This window comes from Garra rufa, unplaced genomic scaffold, assembly GCF_049309525.1.
Source record: "Garra rufa unplaced genomic scaffold, GarRuf1.0 hap1_unplaced_002, whole genome shotgun sequence".
Taxonomy (NCBI): Eukaryota; Metazoa; Chordata; class Actinopteri; order Cypriniformes; family Cyprinidae; genus Garra; species Garra rufa.
This window is the reverse complement of record NW_027394277.1, coordinates 4,212,080-4,234,334: the sequence shown is the minus strand read 5'-3', so window position 1 is coordinate 4,234,334 and position 22,255 is coordinate 4,212,080. Positions and strand designations below refer to the sequence as shown.

At 38.7% G+C, this 22,255-nt stretch overlaps 1 protein-coding gene across 1 annotated transcript; it reads right to left on the bottom strand.

The window, feature by feature from the left end:
• Positions 1-16,005: 16,005 nt before the first annotated feature.
• Positions 16,006-20,959, bottom strand: LOC141305429 (DNA-directed RNA polymerase III subunit RPC7-like). Its single transcript, XM_073832530.1, has 8 exons — positions 20,825-20,959; positions 19,394-19,520; positions 19,159-19,288; positions 18,859-18,927; positions 17,616-17,672; positions 17,413-17,489; positions 17,058-17,183; positions 16,006-16,832 (listed from the first exon to the last, which is right to left on the bottom strand). Exons 2-8 carry the CDS (start codon positions 19,511-19,513, stop codon positions 16,746-16,748), a joined length of 666 nt encoding a protein of 221 aa, XP_073688631.1. The 5' UTR covers positions 19,514-19,520; positions 20,825-20,959; the 3' UTR covers positions 16,006-16,745.
• Positions 20,960-22,255: the final 1,296 nt, after the last annotated feature.

The following is a 22,255-nucleotide window of genomic DNA, read 5'->3' as shown; positions in this document are numbered from 1 at the left end:
AAGCCGTGACTCAGTCCTTCAAGCTAATTTTAGAACCAGTGGCAACAACTGCCAACACTTGTGGCTTCTTTTAGGTCTTACGGACTGATGAGGAGCTGACAAGCCCTTGCGTGAGGACAGTGTCTTGATATATCACAAGCCTACTGTCAGCAAGAACCAAGCTGACAGTGACACAATAAGGAAGTGAAAGCATTGAACACGTCTTTTTTGTGTTTTACTGAATAAACTGATGTTCTGCACAGTATGGCCAGTATGTCATTTTCCTCTGAAGTCAGCTTCTACAAATGTCAACATTTCAGCAGTGCAGCTTTAATTAATGACAAAGACATGAGTGAGAAAGCCAGAAATAATGTGCAGCATAATGCCCTTGATTACGTCTGCCTCCTGTTGTGTGTTTAGTCTAAAGTCTGCTGATTCCCCTTCAGTGCCCTAATCAGAGAGCTCGACGCAAACAACTATCACATTTCCCAGCTTTCACATGGTTTCCAACTAATATTATTGTTGTGCTTTTTGAACATGAGAATTTTGAGATATGAGGATCGTGCTACAAAACTGTCACTGATCATTGTCCACCTTTTCTTCCAGTAAGACTGGACACTGCCTTTTGTACATTTTATGGGTGTGGCTTCAGGTCTCATCTACATCCAGCCATTTTTAGCTGTACAAAACATCTCATTTTGCTACTTGACATTGCGAATTGGTGTGTGTTTCTATATTATTTTAATGCATTACCTTATGAGCACACTGTTTGTAGTGCAAACTGTTTAACCGTTTAGTTGGTGAACTGAGCCCTGCAAATTCGTATAATTTAAAGGATTTTAGTATTGCAGTAAAGATGCATATATTGCATATTTTTACATTTTGGATATAGAGTGCCTTGCGAAAGTACTGATACCCCTTAATTTTTTTACATTTAGTTATGTTGCTGCCTTTTGTTTAAATAACTTCATTTTCCACATAAGTCTACACTCTATAAACCATAATGGCAAAGCAAAAACAGTTTTTTAAACATTTTTGCAAATTTATTACAAATAAAAAACTTAAATGATTCTGTTGCATAAGTATTCATACCCTTATAGGACACTTGAAATTTAGCTTAGGAGCATTCATATTGCTTGTGGATGTTAGTACATTTGGAGTAAAGTTAACCTGTGGCAAATTCATTTGCAAAGGCACACATCTTAATAAAAGGTCTAACAGCTGAGAATGCATTTGAGAGCAAAAACCAAGCCCTGAGGTCCAAACAACTGCCTGTAGGTCTCAGAAACAGGATTGCATTGAGCCACACATCTTGGGAAGAGTTAAGAAAAACAAACATCAGTGCAACACTTCACCAATCTAGGCTTTATGGTGGTGTGGCAAGACTCAATCTTCTCCTCAGTAAAGACACATGAAAACATGCTTGGGGTTTGCAAAAAAGCACCTAAAGGACCCTCAGACTATGAGAAACAAGATTCTCTGGTCTGATGAACCTTGATTCCAAGCATCATGTTTAAAGGAAACCAGGCACTGCTCATCACCTGCAGAGTAACATCCCAAAAGTAAAGTGTGGTTGTAGCAGCCTCATGCTGTGGGGCTGTTTTTCAGCGGCAGGGGCTGAGGGACTCGTTAGGGTAGAAAAAAGCTCAATGCACCAAAATATTAAGATAGCCTTAATGAAAATAAGGGGGTGTGAATACTTTTGAAGGCACTGTATTTTTCAATAGGATTGGGAAATTGGTTCCCTCAAATAAAGAGGGTTTGCACTTATGTCACAATTTGGTCAGTAACTCTGATGCGCAGCCATACTGGCGATACTCAGATATAAACAGCATGGATTGCGCATTGTTGATGTACTACTGAATACATTGTTTTTAACATTTATGCTGTCTAAACCATGGAAATGTGAGGAAGCTGCTAAATCATATAGAGAAGGACTTAGAGAAGTCCTTATATAGAGAAGTAAGCTGGAGAGGGTGTAATATTTTGACAAACTAAAGTTAATAGGTGGTAAAGCTACATATGAGCAGTATTAATTAAGATATTACCTTAATATTTCACCTACCTGACTGGAAATGATAAGAACAAACACGAATATTGTCAAGTTTCTTGCACTGGAAAACCTGGTTCAGTTCGGCCAACCACAAATGCCTTTTGTTCCTCAGACAGTTTTTTGCACGCTTCTCCTTGATTTGTTACAACTTTTGGCAATCTATAGTACTCTAAATGTTTTTCTCGTCCAAAACATGACAACAATGAATCATTTTCCGCAGCAATAATCAGCAAAATATTTTCGGTTCGGTTCAGTGGCATTTTTTACGTTCATTGCCAATATAGCAGATTGATGAAAACAATTTATAAGCAACTGTCATTTTAATACTTGCTTAGATGCCAAATATACACTGGCCATCCTTATTAGTGTTGTTTAACATATTTCTGTTACTAATTGATATGTCATGACTTCAGTTCATTACAAAACTACCTGTTGAAGTTGCAAGCAAGTAATAAAAACCCAAGACTGGCAAAGGTTTATTCACACTGTGGCTGTTTATTGCTTTACTTCAGTTTCATTAACTTGACAGTTTATTGTAGTAACAAGAACATTGTGTGATTGAATAGAATCAATATCAGATCCCGAGTGAGGGGGAAGTGAGAGCTGTTAACTAAGCAAACAGAGGAAGCACACTGCAGTACTTCACCTTCCCTCTGAGCACAATAGGGAGGCTGATCCTGGAACTGAGGAGGCAGGAAAAGGGTGGCGCTGACTCAGCTCTCCCACGGGAGTCAGGAGTTACAGCCGGTTTCTGAGAATCAGCAAATAAATAAGCGATAGCTGTACAAAAACATAAAACTTTAGTGGTTTTAGGTGGAGTCCTTGGAATGTAGGTTTGCTTGTATTCTGGTAGAGGGAAAGTAAATTCAGACAGTTACTGGGGTAATGAAATGATGCAACACATGACTAACATGTGATCAGAGTTGGAAGAAGGGAGGATGACAAAGCTGTGAGAGCTTTGCAAAACATGTGACACACAAGATTGCCCATAAAAGCACTTAACAGTATTGAATGTGCACTTGTCCTCTTTTTAGTATACATTTAAAATTACTTGCAGGCCCTTTTCTAAACGACGACCCCGTTATAGCTGCCCAAAGGTTACCTTTCAACATTTATTTTTTTATAATTGTTGACCTGGAGAGTCCAGAGAATTGTACTGCATTGTTTTTTTCCAGACGGAGTGAAAAACTTGGGACTAGTTCACAACAGTATTTTTTTTAGGAGTTGATTGACAGCAGTGGCTCTAGAGGCATTGTTAACCGAGTTCTATCATATTATATAAATATCACGTGTGTGAGAAATATTGCACAATGTACAATCATTTATGTCCTCGAAAAATGTCCCAGTGGCCGATTTATTTTAAATTTCTTACAGACTTTTTGGGATTCTAAGTCAAACAGGCCCACAAGTTTCTTTCTGATCAGCCTCTATTAACATTGTCTAGTAGGTGCTCAAACTTCATCTGCCAATGGCAGCCATGTTTTGTTGTGAGATACACAAATGTTCATGTTGATAGGACATGGTTGCATAGTTATAACCATTTTTATGGTTTTAATAAAATAATATAGATTAGATGTATTTTGCTATAATATAGAGTAGGTGTAATATAATTATATACTGCTCAAAAAAATAAAGGGAACACTTGGAGTTACATTGTGTTGTTTAAGTGTTCCCTTTATTTTTTTGAGCAGTATATATTATTTATTACATTTGTTTAATACATTTGCATTTTCATTTGCACCACATTAACTTAAACTGTGTTTTTCTACAGTTAAAGTTAAACTATTTAGTCAGATTTAATTAGAAACTACCTGAATAAAATCTGCAAGCATGCTTCTTGCTCCTTACAGGTTAAAACTCGCCAGCTGCAGCGACAGACTATGAGAACAGACAATGGTCTGTACTGAGCCGTTCTGATCTCGTCACTTGCCTTAAAGTACATTTAAAGTATATTAAAGTACATTAAAGTTTAATCTCAGCACAAGCCTGTACTGGCATTTGCTCTGCTGTGTTGGCCGTACCTCACGTGAACTCCCTGTTTCCCAGGCCTTTCCCTTTCTCACCACAGCAGAATCCTCTCATTAATGGGATTGATGCAGCACAGCATGATGGTCTAAATCCGCTCATCCTGACCTCATTTTGGCACTCTGCCCTGAAACTGACTTGTGCGTGTAATGCCTTGAAGTTCACCAGAAGTAGCCTTGGGGCGGGAATGTCAGGTGATGACAAGACTGACAAAGCAAACATCTGAGCGTCTAATCGTTTCTAATCGTTTTTCCTAACTTCCCACACTGACTGCTGTGCTCTACTAGCCTAGAATCTAGACGCGCCTCTAGCGGCAGCAAATTACATTTGCTTCCAAGGTCAGTCTAGTTACTCTCAATTCACTTAAAATTCCGAAAAATCCAAGATGTACCGGGCCAATCACGAGTCGATGGGCGGGCTTAACATGATGACGACTGACCTGCGACCATAAGTTCCGTCAGACATGAATTCCTGGTTCTGTGAATTACGCGTGGAAAACTGAACAGTATTTATATAATTTTTTACTTTGGATACACAGCCACGTCCATCTGTCCTGAGCAGGAGCTCGTTACATGTGAACGCGCTGTGGTGTAGAATACGCAAACACCGGAAGCGATCTGTGGCGTGTATACGACACTCATTGTTCACACAGTGCACAGAGATTGTGGATATAGCGGCTATTCAAAATGGTAGTTACTTGCGCTTATCCTGGTTGTTCAAACCCATTTAAAGCTAAAAGATTACGTTTGCTTGCGCAAACTCATCCTGGACTTTTTCACCGATTTCCCCTTCCGGTGTTTGCGTATACTACATCAGAGCAGGGTGTAATTTGGATTTGTCTGTGCATGTTTTTGTTTACTTTTAAAGGTTTAGTGCCCATCTATGTCTATTATTTGGCTGACAGACTGCACAGTGCACTGATTTTCGTTAAAAATCTCCGTCGCTCTGACTACGTCACCTGACCGACTAAGGGGCCGTTCACATGTCGCGCCTAAAAACGCGTGGAAAACGCTAGGCGCGCCACTTTCTTTCTTGTCAACAAAGCGCTCGGGCGCTTGCGCTCCGGAAGCGTCTGCCGTTTCTAAGCAACCATCAGCTGCGCTCTAGCTCCAAGCTGCGGAGCGCTTGCTGCATTCTGAAAAGTTGAGATGTTTTTATCTCGATGCGGCGCGGATGCGCCTGGAAAAAACGAGCGCGTCGCACCGCGTGCGCGTCGCACCGCGTGCGCGTCGCTTCCATTATGCGCGCGCAAGCCGCGCGTCTACATTTAAAATAACGAATTTGAGCGCGCAAAAGACGCTACATGTGAACGGCCCCTAAGTCTCTGATTGGTTGTAGCGCTATCCTATTGCGTGGAGAGGAGTTTGAAAGACAACCGTTTATCCCACCCCTCCGGTTGAGCCCTGTCTATGGAGAGTGCCCAGACCCTACATTTATGTGGGTCTGGCTTGCCAGGCTAGTGCTCTACACTGTAAAAAAAAAAAAATCCGTAAAATTTACGGTAAAAAACTGGCAGCTGTTTTTGTCTGGTTGCCAGAATTTTACCGTAATAAATATAGTAGCAATGTTTTACATTTTAAGGTTTTCACTTAAATTTACAGGTAAATACCGTAATTTCATACTAAAACCGTAACTCATATAATGGTAATGTACCAACTTTTTGAAGCACTAAAATCTGTTTTGTACCTTTGTAATACAATGATAACCACCAAAGCAGGTGGTGATGACAACAGCAGACGATGAACCAAAGCCCATCGTACGGAAGTTTTAAATAATAAGGTATATAGAAGGTGCACAGTGTCATTCACACAAACACTAAACACCATCATGGTAACACACATAAAACTGAAATAATGCAAAAAACATTAATTTAACAACATTAGATGTAACATACAACCCTAATGTACAAAACTGCCAAGAAAAAAAAATAAGATGAAAAAGGTATTTCAACAAAAAAAAACATCAAATAAAAAAATGAAATACAGGGAATTCTGGGAATGTCAATTTAAGGTTATTCACTGTAAATTTTTACGTTCTTTTTCAATTCCAAAAACGGTATACTACCGTAAAATTAAATGCAATGTCCAACACAGTTTTTCACCGTATATAGAAGGGGAACTTAATTTTTACAGTTTTTTACCGTTAAATTCACTGTCATTTTTTAAGCATGCATTAAACAAAACAATGCAAGGTTAAAGAAAATAAAATCTGACAACCTCAAAATGACTACAGTGCATTTTGCGCTGTGAATTATTAGCTGTTAAGAGCATGACATTTAAGAGACATTTAGAAATCATGCCATTATTTTACAATCATACAGCATACTAAAAAATGAATATATTTGTCACATGGAGGGTCAGAGGCATGCGGATCCATTCGCAGCATTTATTAGAGACAAAACAAACACACAGGGGCAGGCAGAAATCGTGGTCAAACACAGGCAGAAGGTCGGGGCTGGCAGCGAGAATCAAAACACGGGGAGAAACGCTCGGAAATAATGACCAGATGGAACAATAAGACTTCGCAGAGTGGCTGTGTGTGTGAGAAGCTTAAATGCAGTCAGTGTGATGAGGTGCAGCTGTGAGCGGTAATCAGTAAAGTGAGAGCAGGTGAATGCAGTGATTAGTGCAGTGGCTTGTGGGGAATGAAGTCCATGAAGTGTGGTGCAAGAGTTCATGATGACAGGATAGACCTAGATACGTGACAGAGCCCCTCCCCAAGGAGCGGCTTCCAGACGCTCTAACCACCTAATACAACCTGGAGGGTGGTGGAGCAGAGGCGGAACAGGGGGAGGGATGGAGGGCCAGGTCCATGTGGGGGTACTGGAACTATGAACTGCGGCGGAGCCGACGGAGGGAGAAGCCATGGTGGAGGAAGGGTTGGCTCCTGCATGGGGCCGACCGACGGAGGTGGAGCCGGTGGAGCCGGAGGCGGAACCGGAGAGTCGATGGTCCTGGACTACACAGAGGATCCGGAGGGCCAAGGCGGAACCCAAGGCTCTGGCGACCCCGGCGGAGATGGAGGTCCGGAGGTACGCAGCGGAGCCGGAGTGACAGAGGATCGAGGCTGTGCCCACGGGAGGGAGGAGGTCCACAGAGCCGGCAGGACGGAGTGACGAGGCGCAGCCGGAGGAGTAGAGTCCAGAGGCGAAGGTGGGGCGACGACTGACCGGGGCGGAGCCGGAGAGACGATGGAGCCCGGAGGAGCTGGTGGGCCGACGGCCGACAACAGAGACGAGGGAGCACAGAGCCGGGGTGGAGCCACAGGGTCGGAGGGCCGAGGTGGAGTCCAGGACTCTGAGACTGGAGGTGATGGTGAGGGATCCTTCAGTCTGGACACCGATGGAGACTGGCAGTCCCACGGCAAGTCCTCTGCACTGAAGGTGGGATGTGGGTGAGCAGAGGGACTGTCAGGAGACAGAGGTGGCGGGACTGGAGCAGCAGGGAGGGTGGGTGGGAACAGTCCATGCATGAGCTCCGTGACCAGAACCGGGCAGACAGGAATCTCAGGACGACTGGATGGAACCAGCGGAGGCTCTGGAAGGCCGGGCGGAACCAGCGGAGGCTCTGGAAGGCCGGGCGGAACCAGCGGAGGCTCTGGAAGGCCGGGCGGAACCAGCGGAGGCTCTGGAAGGCCGGGCGGGACCAGCGGAGGCTCTGGAAGGCCGGGCGGAACCAGCGGAGGCTCTGGAAGGCCGGGCGGAACCAGCGGAGGCTCTGGAAGGCCGGGCGGAACCAGCGGAGGCTCTGGAAGGCCGGGCGGAACCAGCGGAGGCTCTGGAAGGCCGGGCGGGACCAGCGGAGACTCTGGAAGGCTGGGCTGAACCAGCGGAGGCTCTGGAAGGCTGGGCTGAACCAGCGGAGGCTCTGGAAGGCTGGGCTGAACCAGCGGAGGCTCTGGAAGACTGGGCTGAAACAGCGGAGGCTCTGGAAGGCTGGGCTGGACCAGCGGAGATTCTGGAAGGCTGGGCGGAACCAGCGGAGACTCTGGAAAGGTGGCCATCTTGCAAACAGGCTCTGGAAGGGCGGCCATCTTGCGAACAGACTCTAGAAGGGAGGTCATCTTGTGAAAAGACTCTAGAAGGGAGGCCATCTTGTTTACAGACTCATGCGAGGCAGACATCTTGGCCGGGAACTCAGGAACAGAAGCCATCCTGGCAACAGGCTCAGGAAGGGCGGCCATCTTGTGAACAGGCTCTGGGTTGGCAGACATCTTATGCTGTGGCTCTGAGCTGGAACTTACTGTGGGAAGATGGTCCTCCTCCACAATTCCCACAGTAAAAGGAGAGCCACACAACAAAAGAGCAAGATCCATATAATATTGCAAGGTCCAGTTAGGTTCAATCATGGGCATGAGTGAAGCCAATGGCTCTAAGAGTCCTCCACGGAAGAAAATAATCAGGCATCCATCATCCATAGTAGACTGATTAGCCAATTCGATGAAGTCCATCGCATACTCCTCAATAGTCCGCTCACCCTGCTTGAGACGCATGATCTGTACAGTGGTGTTCGTGCTGGAACCGGATGACACCATACTCACTGCTGGATCCTTGTAGGGGCGAAGTCTTCTGTCACAAGGAAGGTCAGAGACGTACGGATCCATTTGCAGCATTTATTGAAACAAAACAAACACAAAGGGGCAGGCAGAAATTGTTGTCAAAAAACAGGCAGAAAGGTCGGGGCTGGCAGCAAGAATCAAACACGGGAGGGAGTCCAGGAATCAAAACACAGGGAAAACAAACTCGGAAAGAAACGCTCAGAAATAATGACCAGATGGAACAATAAGACTTCGCAGAGTGGCTGTGTGTGTGAGAAGCTTAAATGCAGTCAGTGTGATGAGGTGCAGCTGTGAGCGGTAATCAGTAAAGTGAGAGCAGGTGAATGCAGTGATTAGTGCAGTGGCTTGTGGGGAATGAAGTCCATGAAGTGTGGTGCAAGAGTTCATGATGACAGGATAGACCTAGATACGTGACAATATTTAACTGTTAACGTAATCTGTTTTCAGACACTTTGCACATTATTTCAAATTCATATTAAATGCATTGTAGTTTAAATTTATATTAAATGGATTTAGTTGATTTTTTTGACCCACTTTAGTAGTACCTAAGTGCATATTTATATGTAATTTCTAGTGTTGTCAAATTGATTAATAGCATCCAAACTAAAAGTTTGTGTTTACAAAACGTGTGTACTGTGTATATAAATATAAACACATACATGTATGTGTTTAAGAAATATATGTAAAATATATTTATATTTATATATAATTTAAATCATCTATACTGCCCTACAAAGGCAAAGTGCAGTAACTACGCCAACACTGAAACTGAGAAAAATGCCTTTAAAGTTTTTACACCATATATGGTATTAGTTTAGAATTTGTAGTTACTGCAATTTTGACACTCTTTTTTCTCTGAAACAGGACAAAATTGAACCAGGAGACTTTGCCAAAACGGTTGTCACAAAGCCCATTTTAAGCCTGAACTCAATTTTGACCAAATGTGTAGTTACTGCCCTTTGCCTTTGGAGGCTGTATAAATCTGTCATGTTGAAATGAGTAACGCTGACACTGCATGATATTTATACGTTATAGAAGTATTTATACATGTAAATATTTCTTAAATTTATAGATGCATGTGCGTGTGTTTATATACTGTATACATATAAATATACACAGTACACACGTTATGTAAACACAAACTTTTATTTCAGATGCAATTAATCGATTTGAAAGTACTAAATTCTTTAAATTGCCTTTGAAATATGGTTAAAATGTACTGCTAAATGTACTGACAAGCATTTATAGCAAACTAAAATATACTTCAGTGCCATTTCTATTTAAATTTGTATGTCATTTATATAAATATATTGGTAAATACACATTTGTAACACATTTGAATGTGATTAATTGCGACTAATCGATTTGACAGCAACTAAATACTATTGACTTTGAAATATGTTTAAAATGTACTGCAGAATGTATTGACAAGCATTTATAGCAAACTAGAATATTTAAATTTGTATGTCATTTATGTAAATATATTGGTAATTACACATTTGTAACAGTACTTATGTTATATAAACACAATCTTTTATTTTGGATGCAATTATTTGCGATGAATTGCGATTAATCGATTTGTCAACACTAAATACTTCTATTGACTTTGAAATATGTTTAAAATGTACTGCAGAATCTTCTGACAAGCATTTATAGCAAACTAGAATATTTAAATTTGTATGTTATTTATGTAAATATATTAGTAATTACACATTTGTTACAGTACACATGTTATATAAACACAAACTTTTCTTTTGGATGCGATTAATTACGATTAATCGATTTGACAGCACTGAATACTTCTACTGTCTTTGAAATATGGTTAAAATGTACTGAGCATCATTTACAGCATATATAACTAAAATATACATCAGTGCCATTTCTATTTAAATTTGTATGCAGTTCATCTAAATATATTTGTAATTACAAATTTGTAATGAAGTTATAATGAAGAACACTTCAAATATGCTAAATTAAAGCATGATGATTTACAAAGTACTCTAAAGTAAAACTATTAATTTGACATGATTACAAAGTGCATTTTATGTACTTAAGTGTGTGTTAAGAAACAGTAAAGAAAGTTAACTCTCATTATGTACACTTAAGCAGCCTTTTATTTGCAAGTACGGTTTTTTAAATATACTTTTTAACTTGAAGTACACAGTTGCACATTCAATACAAATAAATGCACTTGTTTTCACAAGTGAAAAATACAGCATTTTGATTTTAAGAACAGTTTAATTTGCACATGGTAACAAAAATTGATAGTGTGTTCAGTTGCCAAAGTTTCGCAAATGAGAAGCAACGTGTTGCGCCGACAGCCAATAGGACAGCAGACAGCATCTTGCCAACACAAATCCTAAAATTATACACTTATAATAACAAAAGAAAGTTATATAATGGTGTTACAGTACCGCCCTGGGAACTTGATCCAAGTTTTGATGGCAAGCTATCATGTTGAAATAAATAAAGCTGACACTGCATGGCTGTAAACCGAACTGGGAGGTTAAGCAGGGCAGAGAACAAAATATTCTGTGGGGTCTGTTATCTTTAGCATTAGCAATCAGTTTGATATTGACCTAGAGAACATGTTATAAGACTTCATTTGCATCCTCTATATCATTTTTGACATTCAAAGCTCTTGGTTTTATGTACCAAACAAACAGCAGTCAACACCAGCTCAGTTGAGCTCAGATAAGTGAGATGAACACATCAAAAATTACGTGGTCAAATATGAGACGTTAAGGTTACGTTTTGTGGGTGTACACTGTGTTCTCTCTGTCTCACCACAAAAGCACGCTAAGTACACAGCAAGTCCTCTGCGGAGGAGGAAGTCACACAAATACAAGTACACGTTCACACATGTTGTCAACAGGCAGTTTCACCTATTTACGTAACCAGATAGCCAAAAGACATAATCTACTACTGAGAGTAACTACTAACAGAGAAACTCTGCAATGCTTACTTGCCGCTCATGCATGGCATACCGAGACATATTTTTGGGATCCTCCACATTAAGCCTGTTGACAGGGTGAGTGGTTGTGAAATATATGGGTGCTATAAATTCACAGACCCCCGCCTCACCAGCACAAGACCCTTTAATACAGTACTTTAGACCAGTGTTTCTCAACTCCAGTCCTCGGGACCCACTGCTCTGCACATTTTGTATGTTTCTGAGTCTGACACACTCAGTTCAGTTCATGAATCTTTCTACTAATGAGCTGATGATCAAAATCAGGTGCCTTAAATGAGGAAGACATACAAAATGTGCAGAGCAGTGGGTCCCGAGGACTGGAGTTGAGAAACACTGCTTTAGACTTTATCAAATATGATTTGGGCCTTAATAATGATTTAGAAACACAACTATTTTAGCTTAATAGTATGGATGAACTGGATCATCGAAGGTCGGCAGTAAAGACATTGGTTAATAAAATGGGATTAAATACATAAAGGATATGTGTATTATTTAATATATTTAATTTTTGCTGGTTGGCATTGAATTTTACTGTTTTATTCATTTTGAGGAATACTGTCTCTGTTTTTTTAGTGAGTGAGATGAATTAATGCATGTTCACCTTTATTCTAGAACTAAAGTAACATCTTACAATTTCTCTCAACATGGGGACAGGAGAGCTTTTAATCAATAAAGGGGGAGAAATATTTGAAAAAGTAACTCAGATATTTTCTTGTCAATTAAAAAGTAATGCATTACTTTACTAGTTACATGGAAAAATTAATATTATTACACAACTTGTAATGCGTTACCCCCAACACTGTTCAAGTGTATGTATCACCTTCAGGACTGCATGCATTTAACATTGCTATAAGCAGTGCTCCATATCTGTTTATCTAACACAGTCACATGATGGTGCAAAGGCATTCAATAAGTAAACCTCCTGCGTTTCTTCTGTGGCGTTTGTTTATGTCTCAGTTGTGCTATTGGCCACTGCACAGATGAGGAAGGGGGCTGTGCCTTAGTTGACACGTCTGAGTTTGCTTCAGTTTGTTGACTTACATTTCCCACCCCTGTCCTTCACGGCATGTGACATACGTTGAATAACTTGTTTTTCTCAAGCCCTGATGGAAAAATGTTGCATGCATATTTTGTAGCGCTGTAGGTGTGTGTATATACAACTGCATATAGGGACCAATGTACGTGATGCAGTGCATGCACAGCCTGTAAGAGCTAAAGAGGTCCAGTTTATTGAGTAATGGATCAAGTCAGTTAGAGGTTTCTAATAAATGCATGCTCCTCAGTTTTTATGATGTACCATTATGTCCCGTGCAGCACGTATTGTTTTTCTTCTGCATTTCTCTCACTTCAGACCGCTGAAATGGAGCACATCTGATTTAACACTTAGTTGAAACCTCAAAGACCATCACTGTACATATATTCCAGCATTTTTTCTTTGTTATGTCTTGACAAGTGTATGTTATATAGATTCATAAAAATGTTTCTCATTTTTATTATTATTCCATCACTTTGCTTGCAGCTATTTTTTTAGGGGTTCGAGCACGTGTTATTATGGTCACAGATTAGCAATCTCTACATAAAACTGATTGTGTAGACCAAACCGTAAATCGTAGAGACTTGAAACTTAGAGGGATCGTAGTACTCACACCTACAACTTGACAAAGGCTCGCCCCAATCGGCCTGACTGGGGGCGCTACAGCGATCAAAAGTACAAAATCGCTCGTAACTCCTAAACCACCAGTCGCAGTCTCAAGTGTCTTATGTTGTTGAAATTCTTGACTCAAGGCTGACAAAATTTTAGGGGGGTATTTTGCATTTTTTGAAAAATCTACTCTTGCAAACTAGTCCTAGTTTTTTCGCCCGATCGGGGCCAAACCAGTGCAGGAAGATTCTCTGAACAATGAATATTAATGATTATCAATAAAATGTTAAAGGAACACTCCACTTTTTTTGGAAATAGGCTAATTCTACAACTCCCCCCGAGTTAATAAGTTGATTTTTACCGTTTTGAAATCCATTCAGCCGTTCCCCTGTTCTGGCGATATCACTTTTAGCATAGCTTAGCATAGATCATTGAATCCTATTAGACCAGTAGCATCGCGTTCAAAAATGACCAACGAGTTTCGGTATTTGTCCTATTTAAAACTTGACTCTTCTGCAGTTATATTGTGTACTAAGACCGGCGGAAAATGTAAAGATGTGATTTTCTAGGCCGATAAGATTAGGAACTACACTCCCATTCCGGTGTAATAGTCAAGGAAGTTTGCTGTCGTAATATGGCCGAAGCAGGCGCAGTAATATCACGCAGCACAACGTGACCAACTGCATGCACAGGGAGCGTTGCTAGTTGGAAGTTACCTAGCTGGGAACTAATTTGAGGCCCGGTGTGATATTACTGCGCCTGCTGCGTCCATATTACGGCAAAAAACTTCCTTGACTATTATGCCGGAATGGGAGTGTAGTTCCTAATGTTATCGGCCTAGAAAATCACAACTTTGCATTTTCCGCTAGTTTTAGTACACAATATAACTGAACTCATTGGTTATTTTTGAACGCAATGCTATTGGCCTAATAGGATTCAATGATCTATGCCAGGGGTTTTCAAACCTGTCCTGGAGCCTCCCCTGCCCTGCACATTTTGTATGTCTCCCTTATTAGGCACACCCAATTCAGGTCTTGCAGTCTCTACTAATGAGCTGATGATTTGAATCAGGTGTATTAGATGAGAGAGACAAGCAAAATGTGCAGGGCAGGGGAGGCTCCAGGACAGGTTTGAAAACCCCTGATCTATGCTAAGCTATGCTAAAAGTGATATCGCCAGAACAGGAGAACGGCTGAATGGATTTCAAAACAGTAAAACTCAACTTATTAACTCGGGGGGAGTTGGAGAATGAGCCTATTTCCAAAAAAAGTGGAGTGTTCCTTTAACTGTCGACTTACCATAGCAAAGGGATGCCAAAAAGTCCGAAAGGGGAAGGGCCACTTTTAGTAAAATGCCTATAAATCCTGAACGGAAAGAGATTTTTTCGCCAAACTCAGAACATATGTGTAAGAGCTCAAGCTGAGGTTGCAGGACAAAAATCGCGGATCTTGGCCACTTGGTGGCGCTATAAGAGGGGAAAATATATATAAATGGCTATAACTGCACAACCACTTGCCCTATCAACATAAAAATTGGTGTGCACGGTCTTGGTCCAAAGTGTCATAAGTGTCTATAAGGACATTTGCGTATCTCAAAAAACAAAGTTTGAGCACCTGTTACACACAGTTAATCGAGGCCGGATCGGGATGAAACTTGGTGGGCCTGTTCGACTACCTGCCCCAAAGGCCTGAGACAAATTTGAAAGAAATCCACCAATGGAGGGATTTACAATCGTAAACGACTGTACCTTGCACATTTTTACGCACATACACACAATATTCATATTGTACGATTGAACTCCTCATTCTGAACAACTTTGCCTCTAGAACCACTACTGCCAATCAAATTGTTTGTTAAATGATCGAGAAAATGTAAAATGCCTACTTTTGCAAACTAGTCCTAGGTTTTTTGCAGTACAATTCTCTGGACTCTCTAGGCCAATAATTAGTTTAAAAAAATTTAAATTAACTCTTTGGGAAGCTTTAACAGGGTCATTTAGAAAAGGGGCCTGTTCAAACCCCAAATCCTAAAGCCTAAAGGAAAACTCAAAACATCACGAAACCTGCTGAGCACATGCGACAGAAGATTCTTAAAAAACAAGCATGCCAATTTTTTTGGAAATCGGTCCACAGCTGGCCCTATAACAGTCATAAACATTGCAAAACATATTTATATGGTAAATTATGGCCTTTTTAAATCATTGATTTAGGTGGTTACAGGCTTGCTAAATAATGACTTTTTTCATATGTAATAGCTTGTGAACACAGTCATGCCAATAAAGTACTTTAAATTCAATTGAAATGATTTTTCATTTTAATCTTAGAGAGCAGCTGAGCTTTTGTTAGCTTAACTTTTAGCTCTGCAGAATGTTGCTGCACAAACAGCATAAATCTGTCACTGAGGAATGATGCAGTAAAATAAGATGAATATCTAGAGACTCATTGCACTTAACACACCCTATAACATGCATTTTAACTGGATAATAAATGAAACAAATATTTGATCAAATAAAACAGATGTAAGACGTAAATAATGTAATAAAGACATAATAAGCTGGTGTTGTAAAAATCTTGTAAAATAAAAAGCACTTAAGCTTATGTTATTTTGATATTGATATATTTGTAAAATCTTGCCTGCACTGTAAAACACTGGTTTGTTAAAGCTATTTAATCAGGTGACTTATTGTAAAAGCTCATGATAGTAAGTTCATTCACTGAAGACAAATATCGCCACCTGCTGGCTGCCTGATAAAACATTTGAAAAAAATCTCCACTAGTAAAGAAAAAGCTCACATGAAAATGTCATTTACTCACATTCACTACAAACCCATGACTTTCATACTTCTGTGGAACACAATAGACGAATTGTAATAATGTCCACTCTAAACCATTATTTTCCATATAATGGAAGTGAATAAAAACTGAGTCGTCGAACTCCAGAATAAAATGCATCAGATGACTTCACATGCTGCCTAAAAATCTAATTTTTAGAACCATTAATTCAGTTTTTCCCTAATATTTATTATTCATTCGCACACAAAAAGCGTAAAAGAGATGAAGTCACACTTATACGGGTGTAATTCACAATTCAAGGCATTATCAGGTGTAAACATGAGATGCTTTAGTTTAAATAAATGCAGGTTAACAGTCTGTAGTGTCCTCTCCTGTCCCACAAAAAGGAATGATGGCTTCTGTGTGCTGCCTTTTACAGAATAATAAAACTGAAGTTAAAAGCAGACTATCTTTTATAAACTTTCCAGCACTGTTGGAATAGCAGCAGTATCTGTAGCGATCACAATCTGTTTATGTGGCGCAGCTTAGAAATCCCAGAACAGCATTTTTAGTAGCAGCACTGACTCTCTGGATCTTCATAATATTAATCAGTCTCAAACTGATTCAGTATGTCATGAACTAAGACACTTCTTCTTGAAATACATACATTCAGTCAGTCTCACTCATAGAAATATTCATCTCCCAGTGAGAAGAGCTATTAAATAAAATGCCTCTTAGAATACATTAATAGACAGCTTCGTCCATATTGTCATCGCTATCTGCTCCGAAATCCTCTCCGTTGTCAAAGTAGGACATGATGTAGTCTGTCTCCTGAAACACAGTACACATATTCTGTTAAACATGTTTTTGCTCTGTTGAACACATACGAAGATGTTCTGCAATATGGCTATGCCACTTTTTCCATGCAGCGAAAAGTAACAGTGATTTATACTGAGCACCATACATCAAATATCGCCTTTTTCTCCTAAAATATATACACAATAACACCACAAAGATTCTAAGATGTTTTCTGTTAAATGATGATGGTATTCTTACATCTTCAAGCTCCTCTTCGTCATAGTCTTCATCCAAATCAGGCTCCTCTTCCTCATCTTTCTGTTTCTTCTTCTCTTCATCCCCCTCTTCCTCAGAATGCTGCTCTTGTTCTCTTTTCTCAAGTGTCTAAAGGTCATTGCACAAATTAACTTTGCATACATGGATTGAACATCAGCATTGAAAACACAAAATAAGGAGAAGGCGGAAAACTGATTGTTTTAGTCTGTTCATTTAGGTTCAATTATAAATAATGTTTCTTTCAGTTAGCTCATCCTTAATCCAATTTATTACCTTTTTCCAATTTATTTGAATGTCAAATCACGGTTACAATATTATGTTTTCTGTGAACTTATACCTCTAGTTTTTGGAGAACCTCTTCTTTGCCAGCAGTTACTTTTGGTTTTCGCGTGAGTTGTGGCTTGGCACCTATGACTTAAAATGGAGAAGAAGTATTGAAAAACAAGGTTTACACTTATTACAACATGTATTAGCATTAGTATCAAAACACACGTTAGCAATAATCATAATGATAATACATATACATAGAGCTTCTCTCACCTGTTTTCCTTGGTTTCCGTACTTTAATGCAAAGCTCTTTTGGCATTCGGCTCCAGTCTGCAATGAATTCGAATATTTTTTAGAGAGAACTGACTTTTAAATACATTTTACTATAAAACAAGTCAGCTGTCGCACAATAACTAAAGAACGGTACTGATTAAAATCCTCTTTTCAAATTTTTATTAAAAATGAAAAGGACCCTCGCCAGCAGTAAATCAGATCAGAAGTATTATTTTGAATTTTTAGTAGAAACTGCATTTAATAAAAAAATTCCCAATGTACACCACATGTTCAAGAGTTTGGGGTTAATTAGATTTTTAATATTTTTGTAAGAACTCTCTTATGCTTATTTAATTTTTTAAATTGTATTGTAAAACATTAATACTGTGAAATCTTAATACACTTTACAACATGTGTTTTCTGTTTTAATATTTTCTTTTGACTGAATTATTTTCAAATGCAATTTATGTACATTTATAATGTAATATAATAGTGTATTTTCAGCAGCCATCACTCTAGTTTAAAAGAACAGCATTTATTTGAAATAGAAATATTATAAATGTCCTTCAGAAATCATTCTAATATTCTGATTATTATGCTGAAAACAGCTGAGAAGATTTTTTACAAGTTTCTTTGATAAATACAAAGTAATTAAAAGAACTATAAAGAAAGAGGCATTTAAGAAGCATATATCTGAAATAGAAATGTTTGTAACTTTTGTAACATTATAAATGTTTTAATAACATACACCAAGCATTTGAATGGTTTGGTGTATAATATTACAAAAGTTTAAAAAATCCTGAAAAAACAGTTTTTAATTTTGAAAAAAAAAAAAAAATAATAATAATAATAAAAATGTTTCATGAACAGCAAATCAGCATATTAAAATGATGTCTGAAGGGTCATGAGACACTGAATCCTGGAGTAATGATGCTGAAGATCTAGTTTTGATCACAGAAATAAATTACATTTTAAAATCTATTCAAACAGAAAGCAGTTATTTTAAATAGTCAAAATATTTCACAATATTACTACTTTTGCAGTATTTTGGATCAAATAAATGCAGGCTTGGTGAGCAGCTTTTAAAAAAACATAAAAAAAATCGTAGTCTAAAATCTTTTGACTGGTCGCGTACCAATCATTGATTTCAAACCAATTTTAGCACACAAACAGCATTGTTTTCAGCATGTTTGATTTCAGATTTTAAATATCCACTGCTTTATTATCAGCTGTAGTGTCTCACCTGGACTCCATTCAATGCAGTTGTTCTTCGGCTCTCCGTGTTGATATTTATCAGAGTACCGTGCCACATCTACAAAAAGAAAACAATAAAGAGAGCCGTTCAAACCTGATCTTCAACCATTCATTCACTGATAGGTCGTTGTCTTCGAATATTTCAGTGACTGCCCACAGTTCAAATGCAAATCCAGAAACTGCAGGATCTCATTCTCTAAATCATGCTGGATCTGAATCCTTTGTGCTCAGAATTGGCCACTCTTTAAACACCAATGTATCGCCCACACCTTGTTTCGACCCGTTTTACCTGACTTTGTTCTGGCTGCTTTAATGTGGAACGGCAGGTTCTTGCTGGAAGCTCTCAGCTCCTGTTTAAGAGCGAGCATATATTCCACCTCTTCACCCGCATACAGAGGAACTGGCCTAAACTGCATAGGCTGAATGAAAAAAATACATTTTAAACATTAAAAAGACATTAATAGCACAATGCATGTGTAATAACAATCATTAATGGTATATTGCCATGTAAATACAACACTTACAGGAAAAAGAGGAGAAGGTGTATGTGCAGATGTGGGTAAGGAATCCCCCCTCCCAAATCCCAGTGCGTCCACATTGAAGGTAAACTGGCTTCTTCCACGTCCTCTGTTGCTACCTGCCATGACTTTACTTGTACAATCAAATAAAACACATGTCAGTCAGTATATACAGTGCCTTGCAAAAGTATTCATACCCCTTCATTTTTTTCACATTTTGTTTTGTTGCAGCATTATGTTAAACTGCTTTAAATTAGTTTTTCCCCACATCAATGTACACTCCATACACCATAATAATGACTATGCAAAAACCAGATTTGCAAATTTTACAAATTTATTACAAATAAAACACTGAAATAAGTACATGAATCCAAAAGTATGCAAGATGCTGCTGGGGTGTGAAGTCTTTGAATCGGTGCTCTTTGGTCACGGGAATCTTTACATATCTTCAAAAAAACTCATCAAACCAAGGCTTCTTAGTAAGAATAAAAAGCCTTTATTCACATGGCTTTACAATTAAAAACATCTAACATGCACCGACGCGCTGCGGCTAACTTGCCTTCATCAGGGTGTCAGTTTGCAAACTTTACTGAAATAAGTACATTGCATAAGTATTCATACCCTTAACTCAGTACATAGTTGAAGCACCTTTACAGCCTCAAGTCTTTTTGGGTATGATGTGACAAGCTTTGCACATCTGCATTTGGCAATTATCTGCCATTCTTTGCCTCACCTTTTCACCTCTCAAGCTCTGTCAGCTTGGATGGGGGCTGGCAGACATTTTCTAGAGTCCCAGTTGTTCCAATCGTCTTCCATTATGGATAATGCTTCTGTGAACCTTCAGTGCAGCAGATTTTTTTCTGAACTCTTTCCTAGATCATTGCCTTAACGCAAGTCTGTCACTGAGCTCTACAGGCAGTTATCTTGACCTCAGGACTTGGTTTTTGCTCTGATATGCATTTTCAGCTGATAGACCTTTTCTGAGAGGTGTGTGCCTTTCTAAATCATACTCAATCAAATGAATTTGCCACAGTTTAACTCCACTCGAAGTGTAGTAACATCTAGAAGCAATATGAATGCTCCTGAGCTAAATTTCGAGTGTCCCAGAAAAGGGTATGAATACTTATGCAACGGGATCTTTTCAGTTTTTTATTTTTAATAAATTTGCACAAATGTTAAAAACCTATTTTTTGCTTTTCCATTATGGAGTAGGGAGTGTAGATTGATGTGGGATAAAATATTTTAAAGTAGTTTAACATAAGGCAGCAACATAACAAAATGTGAAAAAATGAATGGGTTATGAATAATTTCGCAAGGCACTGTAACTAGCCATTAGCAATAAAAAAAACTTTAACAGCCACGATTAAAACGGCAAGATTTAATAAGGTTGACTTTATTTTAAACACCAATTTTTCGACTAGTAACTAAACAGCTTACCTTAAATGTGTTTCCGTTTCAGTAGATCAAATTCATGGAGTTGTCTTTCCAAAACAGCCTCTTGTGGCCCCAATATCCGCACAGATCACCAGCTGCCTGCTGAATGTAAGGCCATGTGTAAGGCACAGTCACTAGTACTTAAACACGTGGTAGTTGTGTTTACATCCGGCACATGTACAAGTGTGGTCCGTCTCAGCTTACAGTCGTAGCCAGAAAGACTCCTCGCTAGGAAGTTCCTAGCATTACAATTGATTACATTGCTATTACAACTGTTATTAAGACGATATTATAATATAATTATTAACGCTGTCAACTTTTTTTTTGAATGCCACATATAAAATACCCTTACCTGAGAGATATCACTGAAAATTCGTGGGAAATCACCAAGTTCTGTATCTGTTACAGTACGACTTCGGCTTTTTGCTGCGTTCAGGTTGCGCATCATTGGAAGGCGGGGTTTGTACAGGGGGCGTGGTCTAATCCAGTAGTCGAATATTAGAAAATGGTAGGATAAATATTTATTATAACAAGATATCTGACCCTGGACCACAATATCAGTCATAAGGGCTTTTTTTTTTTTTTAAATTGAGATGTATACATGCTGAATAAATAAGCTTTTCATTGATGAATGGTTTGTTATAGGACAATATTTGGCCGAAATATAAAATCGCCTTTAAAGTTGTCCAAATGAAGTTCTTAGCAATGCTAAATTAAGTTTTGATATATTTACGGTAGGAAATTTGCAAAATTGAGATTACAAGATAATATTTCTGAGTATTTAATTTAGATAGCAGTGGTCTTTTCTTTTCTTTTCTTTTCTTTTCTTTTCTTTTCTTTTCTTTTCTTTTCTTTTCTTTTCTTTTGTTACTTTGGTTAACTATTCTGGAATCTGAGGGTGCAACAAAAATCTAAATACTGAGAAAATCACCTTTAAAGTTGTCCAAATAAAGTTCTTAGCAATGCATACTAATCAAAAATCAAGTTTTGATATATTTACGGTAGGGAATTTATAAAATTCAGACGTTGTTTGAGTTTACAAGATAATATTTATATTTAGAGTATCAAGCGCCACCTGGAGGACAAGAACTATGTGTCAAATTGGTAATTTATTTATAATTTAGATACTAGTGGTCTTTTCTTTTCTTCTCTTTTCTTTTCTTTTTTTTTTTGTTTTTTTGTTTTCTTTGGTTAACTGTTCTGGAATCTGAGGGTGCAACAAAAATCTAAATATTAAGAAAATCACCTTTAAAGTTGTCCAAATTAAGTTCTTAGCAATGCATATACTAATCAAAAATTAAGTTTTGATATATTTATTTACGGTAGGAAATTTGCAAAATTGAGATGACAAGATAATCTAAATACTGAGAAAATCACCTTTAAAGTTGTCCAAATAAAGTTCTTAGCAATGCATACTAATCAAAAATCAAGTTT

Excerpts from the sequence above, each read along its gene's own strand:
- LOC141305429 (XM_073832530.1), bottom strand. The coding sequence starts at position 19,513 with ATGGCAGGTAGCAACAGAGGACGTGGAAGAAGCCAGTTTACCTTCAAT. Across the intron at positions 19,289-19,393 it reads CACCTTCTCCTCTTTTTCCT|CCTATGCAGTTTAGGCCAGT; the intron begins GTAAGTGTTGTA and ends TTTTTCATTCAG. Across the intron at positions 18,928-19,158 it reads AGCAGCCAGAACAAAGTCAG|ATGTGGCACGGTACTCTGAT; the intron begins GTAAAACGGGTC and ends TTCTTTTTGTAG.